The 18,266-nt window shown below is 42.7% G+C and overlaps 1 protein-coding gene across 1 annotated transcript in view; it reads left to right on the forward strand.

The window, feature by feature from the left end:
- The window catches only part of PLCXD3 (phosphatidylinositol specific phospholipase C X domain containing 3), a 49,165-nt gene extending 31,454 nt beyond the window's left edge, over window positions 1-17,711 (forward strand). Inside the window, exon 3 of the mRNA XM_072135528.1 lies at window positions 9,693-17,711. Within this exon, the coding sequence (XP_071991629.1) occupies window positions 9,693-9,846 (154 nt within the window). The 3' untranslated portion in view covers window positions 9,847-17,711. The remainder of the gene's footprint in view (window positions 1-9,692) is intronic.
- Window positions 17,712-18,266: the final 555 nt, after the last annotated feature.

Here is an 18,266-nt window from a genome sequence, read left to right on the forward strand (position 1 = left end):
GCCGCTGGGACAGGAATCTAAAAGGGGTTTTTGGCGCATGCCATCGGATTTTGGCGCCAGCTTTCTTGCGACACAAATCACAGGTCGGGCCGTTGGACGATCCGACAGATTGTGGGATTTAACTTAAAAAATTGTGTCGCAACCCATGCACTTACATGCACAGGAAGAAGAAGGTGAACTCCGGCGGACCTGAGCAGGGAAGCGACACATGCAGGATATCAGGTGCACGATCTTTGTGAATCCCGGCAGAGTTCATCCTCGTCGGACAGTCCGGATCGGAGGTCACAAAGGACCATGTTCTATATCTGGCTTATCAACTTACAACTCTGTCCAGCATCATTGATGACCTTCACGGACTATCACCAAGCAGTAGAATGACAGGTATTGATAGGTAGCATCAGGTTTGTTCTCTAGGCGTCCCACAGAGATACAAGCCGCAACAGTATATAGCTAGCCTTCAAATCTGTTCTGTTCTAATCTATTTCATTCTATTCTATAGTCCCGAGTTTTTATACCCTATGTCTGCGTCACCAAACTATGTGGAAAGACATGTGTACGCATATGTGTTTCTCATCATTCTCCTAATGGTATAGTTTCTCATGAAAGTGGCCAATTTCCATTGGAAAGCAACCAAGGAGATGGACGCATCCAAGAAATATGTGATACCTAACAGAGTGTCAAATGAGGATAAGCTATGTTGACTTGGGTTCATTCACAGTTGAAATAAAGTTACATGAACTGTCTTTTCAAGAGAAGACATGTTGTATCTTCGACTCCATTTTGGTTTTCCATTACACTATTATTAGCAACAGATGAGAGATATATACCGTACCATGGTGGAGCATGTGGTCATTTCTTGTATTGGCTGGAGTGTTCACAGCAGGGTGGTCCGTGTACCCCTAATTGATGTAGTGGCCTGCTCCATTCACATCTATGAGCAAGTAGACTACACCTGAGGACTGTGCTATATCATATAGCTATAGACATTGATTGGATACAAGATCAACCTACTGCTCCATCAAATAGAGGGATGGGATGACTCCTCCCTACTACTGTGGTGACTCAATATTTTGGATACAATGTTACTAAACCTGCAACTTTGTGTCTTATATTTTCCTCACTACTATACAGCATGTGATTGCCAGATGTAGCAGATCCAAACTCTACTCCCTATGTACATGTAAAGGGACATCCATACTATGTTCCCAGGTTGTAGCAGCATTTATATGGTTGGGTTATTATATTCTGCTAATCCTGGCTTGGCGTTACCCTCCATTAAGTAATGTTGCGTCGCACCGTGTTAATCTACATTGGTTCTCGTGGAACAGATACATAAGCATGGGCGGGTACAAGGCGTCCAGAAACCTATAAATAACACTATGGAAACTCGCAGTCCTGACACCAATCCTCGCCACAATAGCGGAGCGTGAGCGCAAGCGTCCTCCGCAGACAAAAGAGTCAGCAGGCTGCAGCCAAATATAAGGAAAATGCTGACAAAAACAAACGAGACAAGAAAGTTTCTGTAGTCACATCGTGGCAGGGCTGAAAATAGGAATTACAAGACAAGACTGGCAAATTCTATAGGCCCCACCGCACTGTACTACTCTACACCACATCGAAAATGTAAAGAGATTGTGGTCTCCCTAATGGTCTACAGTTTGTAAGTGATCTGACATTTTAGTGCATAAAAACAGGAATGTAATTCGCTTTGCTGCATAGAAACTATAACATAACTAAAGATATGATAGTACCAAAAGATTACTACAAAGATACAGCTCTAGAACCAAGCTTACTACATAAATACCGCACTGGAACCAAGATTACTTCATAGATAAAGCTCTAGAACCAAGCTTACTACATAAATACCGCACTGGAACCAAGATTACTTCATAGATAAAGCTCTAGAACCAAGCTTACTACATAAATACCGCACTGGAACCAAGATTACTACATAGATACAGCTCTAGAACCAAGCTTACTACATAAATACCGCACTGGAACCAAGATTACTTCATAGATAAAGCTCTAGAACCAAGCTTACTACATAAATACCGCACTGGAACCAAGATTACTTCATAGATACAGCACTGGAATCAAGATACTTCATAGATATATTATCAGAACCAAGCTTATTACATAGATACAATGTCAGAAGCAAAATTACTAAAAAGATACCATACCAGAAACAAGCTTCCTACAACATCCAATATAGTCACTGGGTTCCTACAGTAGCCAATTCAGAGAAAGGGCCACCACAGTAGCCAATTTAGTCACAGGACCCCTACAGTATAATCACAAGGCCCCCACAGTAGCCAGTCGAGTTAATGGGCCCCCTAGTTACAGTGCCACCACAACAGCCCATAGTTACTGGGCCCCAGCAGTAGCCAATAGTCATAGGGCACTATATTTCTATACAGTTATATATGTCATGCATTGAGTTACATTGTATAAATACTCCAGACTGATATATTGTAACAAACTAGCAGAGAGATCACAGAGCATTGTCCAGACTGGATACAATTGTCTCCACTTTTTAGCTGAGAGCAGGACTAGCTATGTACAGGGTCACTGCCTCTGAATGAAGACACGAAGGTCCTCATTCATTGCAAGCAAGCAGAGACCAGAATGATGAGAAATTTATACACAAATTAGGCTTTATTCATGGATAATAATAATGGTCGTTGCTTTTAACAAATTTTGGATTAATGATTTGTACGAATGAGTCAGTGACTTTAAGAAACTTTATTTCATATCTTTGCTTCTTTGTGGCTCTCCCACTCCTTTACTACTACACTGACTTTCATTAATAAATTGATTCTAAATTCAGTTTTAGACTCCCAAGAGGAGCTTCAGTTCCCAGGGATATTCCATGTACATAACAATCTATGCTGGAGACAAAAGTAAGTTTCTATTTTGTCCCAAGTGCTTTATTTCCTTCAGCAAAGGTTTGTACTTCTCTATAATGTTATATATGACCCTGCTGATGCTTCTGAGTGAGAAGGCAAGACACTGCTAGAGAAAATGGCTGCTGGAGATAATAGTAAGTTTCTATCTCACCCTAAGTGCTTTATTCCCATCAGTGCAGGGTTATCGTATTCTATATGAACCTACTGATGCTTCTGAGTGAGAGAGTTATGGAGCAAATGCTTATCTCCTTTCTGTGTGCATTGTAGGGGGTTATCATAGCAGCTAGTCTCCAGCCACCAGCTGTAAAACAACTGAGAATGATGTACGTGTAGTAACACTACATTATTATTAAATTCTGTCATTAACTCTGATTACGCCTCCACAAGTCACTACTAAATTTAACAACAATGTGACAAAAAAACGAACATATTAATATTTGTCATTTTGTAATACAGGTGGTCCCCTACTTAAGAACACCCGACTTACAGACGACCCCTAGTTACAAACGGACCTCTGGTAATTGGTAATTTACTGTACTTTAGCCCAAGACTACAATAAACAGCTATAACAGATACTAAAGGTATCTGTAATTAAGCTTTATTGTTGATCCTGGTTCTTATAACAATCCAACATTCTTAAAATCCAATTGTCACAGAGACCAAAAAAAATTCTTGCTGGGGTTACAATTATAAAATATACAGTTCCGACTTACATACAAACTGAACTTAAGAACAAACCTACACAACCTATCCTGTACGTAACCCGGGGACTGCCTGTATTCTGCCTATGGTGCTAAAGCCCTGAGTACAGTATAGATGTTTTTGTGCTGTATTTCTTGATGCCTTGAAGTTTGCCACTGAAATTTTTAGATTTTTTTTTTATTGTTCTGCAGCAAATTTTATCATTTAAATTTGTTAATTTGTTGCATATTTCTAAACCTCACCAGTTAATTTGGACACTTTTAGGAAAACATGAATCCTATAAGCGCATGAAATAATAGTCTGGCGCAGGTTGTGGTGTCTGTCCTGACTAGTAATAAGCAGAGCGTCCTAGTGGAGGTGACGGGGGAGCAGACGGACGCCTTGTCTGGGCGGTACAGGAGCAGCGCGCACCCTCATCCGCTGATAATGTAAATTGGATTTTTATTGCCGATTGAATTAAAAAAATGGAACTCAGAAATTCCATTCCGGAATCGTTTATTCTTTTTGCTGCCTGCGCTGCTTTTGGATTAACCCCGTCCTCTTCTTCCTTGCAGACGCTGAGGGGATCAGACAAGCACAATCTGAATTCATCAGCGTCTGGAGACTTTGCCCTCCGCTAATAGAGGATCAGTGAGGACGGGTGAATTATGTGACTGATGAGCAATTATTTTTCGTCTTGTTGTGCGGACTCTCTGCGGCGATTATGTATGTGTTACACGTCCGCACAATTACCGTTGTCTGATTACCTCTATCATCGCCCTGACCGCACGCCCGCCTACCGGAGGTCCTCTATCTCTCTCCTGACCTGTCTGCGCAGAGTTAATTTAAAAAGAAAGCGTCGCTCTTCCCGATAATGGGATATTTTTAGCAGGGTCACTGGCGGCCTCGTCTACATGCAGTACACGCTGTATATGCTTGGGTGACTTATCTGTAGGAGAGAGAACATTAGGAGCACAGTGCGGTTATTGGGTAGCTGGGACGCGCTGCATGTGGGCATTGTGCCCCGCCGGCCGCTATGATTACAGAATTCAACTTAGATTGTGAAAAATGCCAACTGAGCTGGCGAGGACAGCGTGTGCCCGGTGACGACAGGCGGCAGTGTGGCATCATCATTATAAGAGATACTGACTATGGGGGACGTGGTGAGAATGTATCAGGATAATGTGTATGTAATGATGGTGTACTATGCATGGGGGATCCGTATACTAGTTTGGTGTCCTGTGTGATACAAGGTGACAGAGGATGCAACTGGGGCAGTTGTGAGGACACATTGGGGCAGATTTACTCACCCGGTCCATTCGCGATCCAGTGGCGCGTTCTCTGTGGACACTAAGGCAGTTCCCCCGATGTCCACCAGGTGTCGCTGCTGCGCTGAATTCCGTCGGAGTTCACTGAAGTTCCCCAAGCCAGGCCAGGTGCAGGTAAATGCGTGTCAAGCGACACATTTTTTTTAAAAAAATACAGCGGTTTCTCCGAATCCAATGGGTTTTCCGACAGCCACGCCCCGAGGTAACCCGAGGTAAAAATGCGATTCGGGCCCTTAGTAAATGGCCCCCATTATGTTCCTAGGGGATAAAATGGGAGCACTGTATACCTGAAGGGGATAGTGTATGTTACAGCGCTGTACGCAAGAAGGGAAAATTGTGAGACCAATGGTATCCCCAAATGGGGGAAAGGAGGAAAGACTACAACAACAGTGAGTGGAAAATTAATAAATCTTTATTGATATAGTATATTAAAACCATAGACTGAATATAGAATGCAGGATGCAAGACATACAGAACAGTGATACACAGAAGAAATGCAGTCGTGCACAAGGACAGCACATGGAACGCAAAGGAAAGGTCTAGTCTGCATGAATAAATGAAGGAACTGGGATAAATAGTGTAATGGCCCAAGGATATCCTAATGAAGCGCTATGCGAGGTAGTGTCCATGCTAGTGCGGTAAAAAGAGTTTTCAGGTATCCAAGGTTATATAAATGCCAGTCCTTACCAAGTAGTCTGATAAAAGTGTTCCGGTGTCCGAGACGGCTGCACGCCCCGACGCGCGTTTCGGCTCCAAATGAGCCTTCGTCTGGGGGGGAAGGGAAAATTGTATACGGCTTGTAGACACTGTATACTACTGGGGGTGCAGTTTGCTACTGAGGGGCACTGGGTGCTGAGCAGAGGTCACTATGAGGACACTCTGCAACAAATGGTGTACTGTGTGCTATCAGAGACACAGTACTGTATGTTACTCAGGGTCACTGCACCGTATGTTACTCAGGGTCATGGCACCGTATGTTAGGGTCACTGCACCAAATGTTACTCAGGGTCGCTGCATCGTATGTTACTCAGGATCACTGCACCGTATGTTACTCAGGATCACTGCACCGTATGTTACTCAGGATCACTGCACCGTATGGTACTCAGGATCACTGCACCGTATAGTACTCAGGATCACTGCACCGTATGGTACTCAGGATCACTGCACCGTATAGTACTCAGGATCACTGCACCGTATGGTACTCAGGGTGAATGCACCGTATGGTACTCGGGGTGACTGCACCGTATGGTACTTGGGGTCACTGCACCGTATGGTACTCGGGGTCATTGCGCCGTTTGTTACTCGGGGTCACTGCTATTTTAGGAGCACTGTAAGGTATGTGTCCTATTTTGCTGCATGGGACACAAAGGTGGGTTAAAGGGCAAACTGCACCCAATATAACCTAGCACTGCATGTTTCTGGATGTCTGGTGACACATTTTTGGGCACATTTTCTTCTCCGTTGTTCCTTATCTCTATGATGGAAAACCTTAAGAAATGGCACTGTGTCGGCCCAGACGAAATATCTGCAGATATCCTGCATTAGTCATTAATGGCTGAGGGGAATCATCTCGCACAGCGGCGGATCCTATAATAATGATAAATTCTAAATAATTATAAAGTTTTCAATAATAGGAGCTCAGAGTCCCCAGAATCGCTGCGCACCACCGTTTCATCGCTGTGACATTTATAGCTTGTCATTAGGATTCCTCATCCCAAGCTTTTATTTTTGGCTTCATTCTTCACCTCCCCTAATTTTGCAATCTAAATATGAATGAAAAGACAATCGGTCCCTCCACAGTCACTGGGTGGATACTGGGTCCTAATGCACCAACCCACTATAATAAGGGTCAGTAATGGAGTCAGCCGACATGAGGGAAAACTGCTGCAGTCCTCCCACGCCCAGCTACTCTAATAGCCAGTCACTGTCCCTGCAGCGCCCCCACTGAAGGATTGAAGTATAACATTGTGTCCTTTCTATGCAGGTCCGTTCCTTCATCTATGGAGATGCTTTTTGTATCCATTCTACGCTCTTATCAAGAGATGGGGTTTTCTGAACAGAGGACCCAACTGCCCCGCTTTATTATTACAGGGTTCCCGACCCTATTACAGCATACAGGACCTTTACACTTTGACCTGTTGATTTGAATTATTGCTTGTGCAGGAGTGTTGTATCACTTTGTACCACCAGGTGGCAGAGCAGACTCTTCTTACTTTGTAGAGGTCAAACTGTTAAAGGTTTTCATTCACATCTGTATATGACCTAGTCAGGACTCGACAAATCCAGGAGCGGAGACCCAGGTAGACTCCTGGAGAGAAACCTGTGGATAGATCCAGGACTGCTGACCCACCGGACTACGCTTTAACTTGTTCATAAGATACAATCTAGTGATACATTGAAGATACATGGGCAGATACAGTGTATCATTTATTCAGAATCCCATCATGTCTTCTAGTCCAGAGCTCATAATTCTGCTTCTGGTTGCATGGAATTGGTATACAATGTATAATCGTGACAATATAGTTATGTATTTAATGTTTGATTTATAGATCCTTGAAGGTGGACTGATGTCCTAGGACTCTGTGCACACTACCGGGTCCACAGGATAGGGAATAAGATCTTTGAGGGTCTGACGATGGGACCCCCAATCATCAGGAGAACTCAGTACATGTATGACTATTCACTGGGACTGCTCTGCATATGGATAAGGTTGTCTGGGTGATGAGATATGAGAATCTTTTACCATTTTGTTGTACTTTTTCCCCATAAAGCGCTCCACCGGCCGCGCAGCAGATTATTGCGGCTCCTCATGCAGAGAGACGCGGGCTTGAATGTATTTAGTGGCTCTATGGGGGGTCTCCGGGTGTTTGGCTCCACTAATTTCATTCACCACAGGATTACGTCGTTTTGGATTTGGCTGTAAAATCCTCTACTGGCTCCAGCTGCACAACAACAACCAATGAAATAAACTACAGACCCCTCCACGTCCTCCGGGGCTGTGGTATATGAAGCCGTATGATATATAGGATTATAGATACAGTTCATATCTCCCAACCTTTGCAGGAGAGAAATGGGAACAAAAGATGTGGCACTTGCTGCATTCATTTTTTTTTTTGCTCCAAGGCACGCCTTTTGCTCCTTACCCCCCATTACGGTATAATCTCCCCCTTAGTACCTCCATCTCACACTCACGTTGTGTCCCCCAGTCCCCTTTCAAATTGTAGCCCCTCTGATACTGTGCCCCCAGCTTCCCCTCATACGCTATTAAAGCGACCTCAGCAGATCCCCATCACATTGTGCGCCCGCAGCACACCCACTTATTGTGCCCACCCCCCAGCAGCTACCCCTCATATTTTGGGTGGGACAGAGTCGAAAAGCAGGGCTGTCCCGCTGGATCTGAGATGGTTGGGAGGTATAGATACTGTATATACATTGTATACAAGACTTGTGGGCACATTCCTGGCTTTATCTCCATGCCAAATGGTCGGCCGCCTGAACTAGCGTAGAAGAGTCTCACCGGTGCAGATGGATCCAGTGGTTTCCAGAGAGCAGGGGCCCCGTCATACGATAATTGTGCCCCATAGAACATCTGGTCCTAATGAGAAACCCTTTTAAGTTTTTTTATTGGCAATTATATGTGACAAATGGCTGGCACTGTTATCTGGGCACCATATGGCGCTGATATGTATACTATATGACACAATGGGGGTCATTTACTAAGGGCCCGAATCGCGTTTTTACGTCAGGTTACCCGAATTTTTCCGTTTTGCAGCGATTTTCCATGAATTGACCCGGGATTTTGGCGCACGCGATCGGATCGTGGCGCGCCGGCATGCACATGACGGAAATCGGGAGGGGGGGGGCGTGGCCGTTGGAGAAACCACTGTATTTTAAAAAAAAAAATGTGTCGCTTGACACGCGCTTACCTGCACCCGGCCTGGCTTGGGGAACTTCAGTGCACTCCGACGGTATTCAGTGCAGCAGCGACACCTAGTGGACATCGGACGCACTACCTTAGTGAATCGCTGGAAGACCTAAATCCTCCACACAGAACGCGCCGCTGGATCGCAAATGGACCGGGTAGGTAAATCTGCCCCATTATGTCCCAGGGAAGGGGGCACAGGGCTGGACCTGACAGCATTTTGCTGGTGTCATAGCCAACAACATGGCAGACTATGTTCATCAGTCTGTGTTTAAAGCGAACCTCTCATCAGGAATGTAATTTTTAGCCGGTGACCGGTTCCAATAGCCTCTGATATGCCGATTATAAATGTCTTTGTCAGTATCTGAATCAATTTAGTACTTTATAATAGATTATTTTACATTATCTGTCTCCCTGCAAGCAGCATGTGGTGAGTCCCCAGGGACGGGCGGCTGTAGCCTGTGTCAGTCTCCTCTCCTCCACACTCATGCAGCTCCCTCGCTACTACTCATGTGGAGGTGGATGGTGTGGAGGAGAAGAAGAATGTATGAGGAGACACAGGCACACACAGGCTGAAACTGCCCCCTCCCAGGACTCGCCACATACTGCTGGTAGGGAGCCAGGTAATGTAAAATAAACTATTATAAACTAGTGAAATTATTCAGAATGCTGACAAATGCATTTTCAAAACCGGTACAGTGTAGGCAAGGTGCAATTATTGACCGTCCAGTGCCCCCCAGCCCCTTGTTTTATATTGCTCAAAAGAATAAGGTTGTGAATGTTGGATGTTGTAGACATTTTTAGAATATTGTGATTGCTGTGATATAATGGGCTTTGTGTTTGTCTCCTCCGCAGCGCTCTCCCCTCCATGATGCAGTGGGTGCGGACGCAGAAGCCGGGTGAAAGTGGTATCAACATCATTACGGCAGATTTTGTAGAATTAGGGGACTTTATCAGCACCGTCATCAAGCTGAATTATCTGCTGGACGAGGAGGACTACACGACTTGATACAAGCGCAACAAAACCTCCCCAAAAACATGAAATGCTGCAGTGTAATTGTCTTAGCGATGTCTTATTGTACAACACAGAACTCTTCCTACCAATTCTCCATGTCGCTTGGGTCTGTTTTACAGAGGTGAAGTGAGGGGCGAGTTAAGGGGGTTGTCCAGAATCAGAAGAAACATGGCTGCGTCCTTCCTAGAACAGCGCCACTCCTGTCCGCAGGCTAATGTGGTATTGCAGCTCAGCTATATTTACTTCTTTGTAGCTGCAATACCAGACACAACCTCAAGAGAAGGGTGGTGCTGTTTCCGGAAGGAAGCAGCTGCCTGGATGACCCCTTTGATAACATCTCAGAGAAGAGGACGCATTTATTTGTTATTTCAAGGGATTTTGTCTTTTAAACCAAAGTATTAATAAGTTTTGAACTTTTTATTTTACAACTTTTATTGTCACGTAGAAACTTTTGGTAAGTTTTTGGGATCCCATTGGTTGAGAGAAAACTTTATATATTTGTTTTTGGTTAATGGTAAAAGTAATGGTACAAGCCCCGCCCTGGCTCCACCCAGCAGTGACAACAATATCCTCCAGACACGCCCACTCTGGGGAAAATTGGCAAAATGCTTTGCCCTTTTTTGGTTAGATGTGATAAACTGGATGGTTGGGAGATGATGATGAGTGGGGTCAGACTGTAGAGGACCTTGCGGTTCTCCGCACTTATGTAGAAGCCCCGGCTCCTCCATCATATTGACCAGCACCCATATACAAATAACAGGAAACCTATCAGCCAATCACACAAGATATTAGGTCACATACATCTCACACATGATAACATCTTGTTGGTAAGAACTTCTCTGGGTGTGGGTGCTCTGGGTGCTCTGCTGTGGATTGGCATCAGGTAAATATTTTGAAAATTTAAGACAATTTTTGAATAAAAATATAAACTCCTTGCCATCCCTCACTGGCACCTTACCAGGTGCAGGCAGAGAAGGGAATTATTATTATATGGATACATGGGCATGATGGGAGTTGTAGTCTCTACAATAATGAAGAGCCACAGTAGAAACTTGAAGCTCTCCAGCAGGGGCATTATGGGAAATGTAGTCTCTACACTGCTGAAGAGTCCCAGTGGATACACAAGGTTCTCCAGCATGGGCCTAATGGGAGTTATAGTCTGTATACTGCTAAAGTCACGGTAGGTACATGCGGCTCTCCAGCAGGGGCCTGATGGGAGTTATAGTCTCTACACTGCTGCAGAGCCACAGTAGACACTTGAAGATCTCCAGCTCAGTCAAAATGGGAGTTGTTGTCTCTGCACAGCCGAGGGGCAACAGTAGATCTGATTTATCATCTGTCCTATTCCTTGCCATAGGAGATGGTATATAAAAATTTTGTGGGTTTTAGGGTTTTCAAATTTATTTTTTTTATATTTGAAAGACTATGAATATAGTTATTACACCACATTCTTTGGGGGTTCTTTGAGGTTGTAGTTCCAAAATTACTGCATCTACGCGCAGCCCAAAAAGAGGTGACCTATGTTGGCCCCATATAGAACCAGTAACCTATAGAGGAGTATGTGTGTTTCTTGAAGTGTGTTTGCGAGGCTGCGCATTTTATAATGTAGATATTGATTGTTTTTGCACAGTGTGTCTTGTATGAAGCAATGATGATGAGGAAGATTTTCCAAATAGATTAGGACTTGGTAACTTTAATTAAAAAAAAAAAAAAACAGCGCCACCCCGGTCCACAGGTAGTGTGCGGCATAACAGCATTCATTTTAATGGAGTGGAGCTGCAGTACTGGACATGACCTATGGCTAGGAGTTTGTTTTACTTGTACATCCCCTTTAAGAAAGGATTTAAATTTTAGTTAAAAAAAATGTTCCAGCTACTGATTGTCCAGACGGATAAAATCAGAATTGTGTCTGGAACTTTATAAGCTTTTCAGACATAAGTTTTCTTTTTCCAAATGATTTCTCATCATATTATTATATAATTATATTGTATTATTAGGCAAATGAGCTACCGCTGCACCTATCACTACACAGCGCTGCATATAGTGATTGACATTAACCCTAGAAAGTGGATGTAGAAAATGTGTGCACCACTAGATGTGGCCCCGCCCATCGTGCACTGACGGTCTGATTTGCATAAACATACAAATGTAATTTTCGTTAAAATAACAGATCACTGGGAGAGAGAAATATTATGCCAGAAAAGCTTAAAAAGTCTCACAAACAATTGATGGTTTAAATAATTGTTACTATTGTAAAAAAAACGCGTGCATGTGACTTTTTGGAGGCGGGTGAGGGGAGGTTGTCTTAGTTTTAGTATGTCAGTATTACGCCTTGAATATAATTCATTATCTTAGAGCTCAGTATTTAAAATGCAAAAAATCCATCTACTTTTATATTTCAAGGTCGAAAGAAAAAGAGCAAAAGAGGAAAACAGCAGAAAATATTTTGCCAATAACTTATTTGTGACAATATCTGTAGTGTGATATAACATAACACATATTTTATCAGTTTACTTTTTTTTTTCCAACAAATCTATAAATCCCCCCACATTACACAGCCATATTGCTAATTATTAACATTCAACCTGCCTGCAGCCACCAGTAGGGGGAGCCCATGTATATGAATTTAAAAGACTAATTAAAGGGCATCTACCACCAGACTCAAGGATTGTAAACCACAGACATACTGGTGTGCACCCCCTCTGGCAGGATCTGCAGTTCTTTTAGCTACTTATGCCCTTGTTTTAACGAAAAAAGGTTTTAAAAATTATGCGAATGAGCACCAGAATTCCTCAGGCTCTTTTACACAGATTTTGAAACAATTTTTCATAAAAAAACAGGGCTAAAACAAGAGCGGATCCTGCCAGAGGAGGGCACACACCAGTATGTCAGCGGGCTTGGATTACAATCCTTCATCCTGGTGGTAGATGTCCTTTAATATCTGTATGCAGTGAGCTCCCTCTAGTGGTAGATGCTCAAAGCCTTATAAATAAATGTAACACATGTATACCCGACCCCTTCATACCCCAAGACCATTCTCCTTCATATCCAAAGCCAGGTGCATTGCAACCCTATTAGCTGCATCTCGGACTCAAAATTTTGTGAAATAATTAAAAAAAAAAAACCCAAAGCCCCCATTTCCTCTCATCTCCACCATTTCTTTCTGTATACACAGGAAGTGGCACTTATGGAAGAGCCAATCAGTGGTTGAGGCGGGTCACTTCTTTGTGCAGTTATTGGCTGATTGGCATTTCCTGTATGTTAAGAGGAAGACGGAAATGGTGGGTGGAGCTTCATAAAACATTGGAACCGGATCACTGGGGATCAATGTGATGGATGTAACATTTGACTTTTTTAAAAAAATTGTCATTGGTTGAATAATCCCTTTTTTGGGAGGGGGAGGGGTGTTGCCTGTGGAACTTCCTGGTTTTGATTTGAAATTTTTGCCTCCCTAATTGGGTGCAATTGCCACATGGGCCACCGTAACAACATTATCATCCTGTAAGGTTGTTTTGTTCCATTTTTTTTTTTTTTCGTTTCCTTCCGTTTTTTAGTACTCAATAAAATGCCTTATTAAGCATTGAAATGACAGGCAGGGTGCAATCAGAAAGGACGATCTTTGCCAAATTTTTGTTCATTTTTTTTTGTAGGAGGGGTTCGGGCTAAATTAAAATTGCGCAAAAATTTGTAGTTCTGTTCTTGTGAATGTAAGTGGTGTGAATCTGTCTTGTGGATTGCAGTTCAACCTAATGTATGTAAATTTTGTAAAATAATTTCACAATTTATTTTTTTATCGTTTTGAAGATGGACGACCGTTATTTAGTTTCAGTTGAAGATGGGAATTTACACTTTCTTGTAAAATAAGAAAAAATATATATGCAATTATTAGCTATGGACACGCAAAGAGCACAACCCTACATAAAAATGATAAATAAATGTATGAATTTTTTTCTATTTAGCTTCCCTTAAAGGATTAGCCACTTATAGCCAACTTACGCCCATTGGATCTGCAAGTCACATGACCCACCAGGAGCGGGACTCCGGACTTCCTATGACATCCTGTGTCTTGTTACCCTCTGGATGAAGGAGGGGGCTGTGCAGTCATTATTGTAATCATGAGTGTTATTATGGAGAAGGCTAAATACAGGAAGTACTGCCCCCTCCATCCACTGGAAACCAGCAGGAAATGGGAGGTCACAGGAAGTCCTGAGTCCTGCTGCTTGCCACGTGTCCTGCGGATAAAGTTTCCCAGAGTAAATACAATATTGGGGACCCTATTAGGGTTATTAGTTCTCAACCCCTTTAATTATGTCTGAACATTTATTTGCTTAACAAGGTAATGTTATTGGGACATGGAGGGTAGATAATCCCCCATCTTACCCCAACGCAGATATTACCAAGGAAAACAGAATAGAATTTGCTTGCTTTGTTTTCTTAAAACAAATCTCCAAATCCTCTGCATAGTCATAAAGTACATTGCTGTCTTCTATAAAACACTAGGGGGATCCCTGCAGCTTAGTAATATCCCAAGTTCCATGTATACTGTATATACACAATATGTTGTAATATCCTGAGCTCCCCCTATTGGTGGTGTATATACAGAATGTTGTAATCGCCTGAACTTCCCTTTAGTGGTGGCTGTATATACAGTATGTAGCAAACTGCTGTGCTTCCCTAGCGGTGGAGTATATAAAATATGTGGTTATCTCCTGAGCTCCTCCTAGTGGTGGTTGTATTTACAGTTTGTAGTAACATCCTGAGCTCCTCCTAGTGGTGGCTGTATATACAGTATGTAGTAATCTCCTGATCTTCTCCTAGTGGTGGCTGTATATACAGTATGTAGTAATCTCCTGAGCTCCCCCTAGTGGTGGCTGTATATACAGTATGTAGTAATCTCCTGAGCTCCTCCTAGTGGTGGTTGTATTTACAGTATGTAGTAACATCCTGAGCTCCCCCTAGTGATGGTGTATATACAGTATGTAGTAATCTCCTGAGCTCCCCTAGTGGTGGCTGTATATACAGTATGTAGTAATCTCCTGAGCTCCTCCTAGTGGTGGCTGTATATACAGTATCTAGTAATCTCCTGAGCTCCTCCTAGTGGTGGCTGTATATACAGTATGTAGTATTCTCGTGAGCTCCTCCTAGTGGTGGTGTATATACAGTATGTAGTAATCTCCTGATCTCCTCCTAGTGGTGGTGTATATACAGTATGTAGTAATCTCCTGAGCTCCTCCTAGTGGTGGTGTATATACAGTATGTAGTAATCTCCTGAGCTCATCCTAGTGGTGGTGTATATACAGTATGTAGTAATCTCATGAGCTCCTCCTAGTGGTGGCTGTATATACAGTATGTGGTAATCTCCTGAGCTCATCCTAGTGGTGGTGTATATACAGTATATAGTAATCTCCTGAGCTCCTCCTAGTGGTGGTGTATATACAGTATGTAGTAATCTCCTGAGCTCCCCCTAGTGGTGGATGTATATACAGTATATAGTAATCTCCTGAGCTCCTCCTAGTGGTGGTGTATATACAGTATGTAGTAATCTCCTGAGCTCCTCCTAGTGGTGACTGTATATACAGTATGTAGTAACATCCTGAGCTCCTCCTAGTGATGGTGTATATAAAGTATATAGTAATCTCCCTAACTCCCCCTAGTGATGGCTATATATACAGTAAGCATTAATCTCCTGAGCTCCTCCTAGTGGTGGCTGTATATACAGTATGTAGAAATCTCCTGAGCTCCCCCTAGTGATGGCTGTATATACAGTATGTAGTAATCTCCTGAGCTCCCCTTAGTGGTGGCTGTATATACAATATGTATTCTTCTCCTGAGCTCCTCCTAGTGGTGGCTGTATATACAGTATGTAGTAATCTCCTGAGCTCCTCCTAGTGGTGGTGTATATACACTATGTAGTAATCTCCTGAGCTCCCCCTAGTGGTGGCTGTATATACAGTAGGTAGTAATCTCCTGAGCTCCTCCTAGTGGTGGTGTATATACACTATGTAGTAATCTCCTGAGCTCCCGTAGTGGTGGCTGTATATACAGTATGTAGTAATCTCCTGAGCTCCCCCTAGTGGTGGTTGTATATACAGTATGTAGTAATCTCCTGAGCTCCCCCTAGTGGTGGTTGTATATACAGTATGTAGTAATCTCCTGAGCTCCCCCTAGTGGTGGCTGTATATACAGTATGTAGTAATCTCCTGAGCTCCCCCTAGTGGTGGTTGTATATACAGTATGTAGTAATCTCCTGAGCTCCTCCTAGTGGTGGCTGCGGGAAGAAAGACTATTACTTTGTTTCTTCAGGGGATTTGAAGCTTTGTGTAGTAACAGGAGTGCTCTGTCAACTATAAATACGTACAAGAGATCAATCAGCACACATTTTTTTTAACCTTAATATGTGACATGATGGTAAAAAATTTAAGTTGGACTATAAGGGGATATAATTTTTAGACTTTGTGCTAAGGGATATTTTGTTCTTTCATAAGAAACAAGATGTAAGATTTTCATGATGAATACGTGGCCTCTATTTTTTGTGAATGTCCATTTTTAGCTGTGAAGTATTTAAGAGTTTCTGTATTATTTGCATTCATTTTTATAGCAAATTTCATTCTGTAAAAAGCTCTTCTTTATTTCCTTTGTGATATTTTTTTGGTGTCTTGTTGCTGTTACTGACTATGACCTCGCCGTTGTCCCGCTCCCAGGATGCAGATACGTTATGCAGTTACGACCTTGGCGTTTTGTAAGTCGCTTGTGTCGTTTTGTAAATAATGATGATTTTCTTTTTTTTTTTGGCCAACGGCGAAAAATAATGTAAAAAAAAAACATTAAAAGTAAAAGGTGAGTCTTGAACCTGCCTTAAAATATGGACCTAATGTGAACGCTCTGTGAGTTGCGGGAACATTGCGGGAAGACTAGCACAAATTTATGATCTGTGTCTTCTACAATCCCCCAAATCATGAGAAGTAAGGCTGCCCCGAAGAGGGAGGACCCCAACGCTATCACTACAACGTATACATATATATATATATGCACAGCCGCTAAGCACAAAGATACTGATCCATCATCTCATACAATACAGAGGAGCACAGAGGATAATCTATACATCTTCTATCCATCTATATATTCATCTTATGTCTATTTATCTACCATATTCATTGCATATCATCTATCTCATATCTATCTATCTCCACATCGACTATCTATCTCCTTTCTATTTATCGATCTTCTATGTATCGCTTATCTGTTTATCTCCCATCAATCTCCTATATCTATCAGTCTCTCATCTTCACACCTGTACAACCTATTTTAGATCTAGAAGGGGTTTGCTAATAAGTGGCTCCCTCCTGGCGGTTGAGCTCATGACAGGTATTACATGGATGGCCGTTCACTTCTTATGTAATACACCACCTCCCCTGTAGTGGGCGCTGCAGGGTAGATGGTCAGCTTGTCCTCCCAATGACAGATCCTGAAATGACCCATAACAGGAGAGATAACACCAGGAGGATATTATGTGGCTTTTCCTTTATTATTCTTGGTTATTTCCCATCTCCGGACACATGATGGCCGCACAGAGGTGACTGTGATGCATCACATGTTGGAGTTTTTCTGTACCTTGGCCTTCGTGGTGGTTGCGTTGCATTTCTCTTGTGAGTGATACTTTGAGTTGACGCTGGAGTGTGAGTGTCCGTCTCTGGTAACAAAGGCTGTGCCTTTTCTTTAGGAACACGTAAGTGTGTGCTACAATATGTAACTGTACAAACAACCTATGGATCATATCTGTGGATTTCTATGATGAGAATGTGCAATCAATGTAAGAATTTGTATTCAGTGAAAAGTCTCAATAAACTTTGGTCCTTGTAGCCTCCTGTCCTGTGCTGCCGCTTCAAGGGGAGAACGCAAGGGGTGGGGGTGATTTATTTACCTATCTCTGCACATGGCGTTAGATAGCAATCCTCACACTGCTGTGGCCTGTGCAAGAGTTCTGTGGTTTTCAACTATACGCAAGATAAAGCTTTTACTCACAGTTAAGGGTTAAGAGTTGTGGAGTAGTTCAGCGCTAACAACACAGCAGTGTGAGGATATACTCACTCCATAATCCAGGAATATATATCCATACAGGCGGTCCCCTACTTAAGAACACTAGACTTACATGCAACTCCTAGTTACAAACGGACCTCTGGATATTGGTAATTTATTGTACTTTATCCCTAGGCTACAATAATCAGCTATAACAGTTATCACATGTGTCTGTAATGAAGCTTTAGTGTTAAAATTGATTCTTATGAAAACCCAACATTTTTAAAATCCAATTGTCACAGAGACCAATAAAGTTCTGTCTGGGATTACCATGATAAGAACAAACCTACAGACACTATCTTGTATGTAACCCGGGGACTGCCTCTATTTCACACTGG

This window comes from Engystomops pustulosus, chromosome 1 (genome assembly GCF_040894005.1).
Source record: "Engystomops pustulosus chromosome 1, aEngPut4.maternal, whole genome shotgun sequence".
Classification (NCBI taxonomy): Eukaryota; Metazoa; Chordata; class Amphibia; order Anura; family Leptodactylidae; genus Engystomops; species Engystomops pustulosus.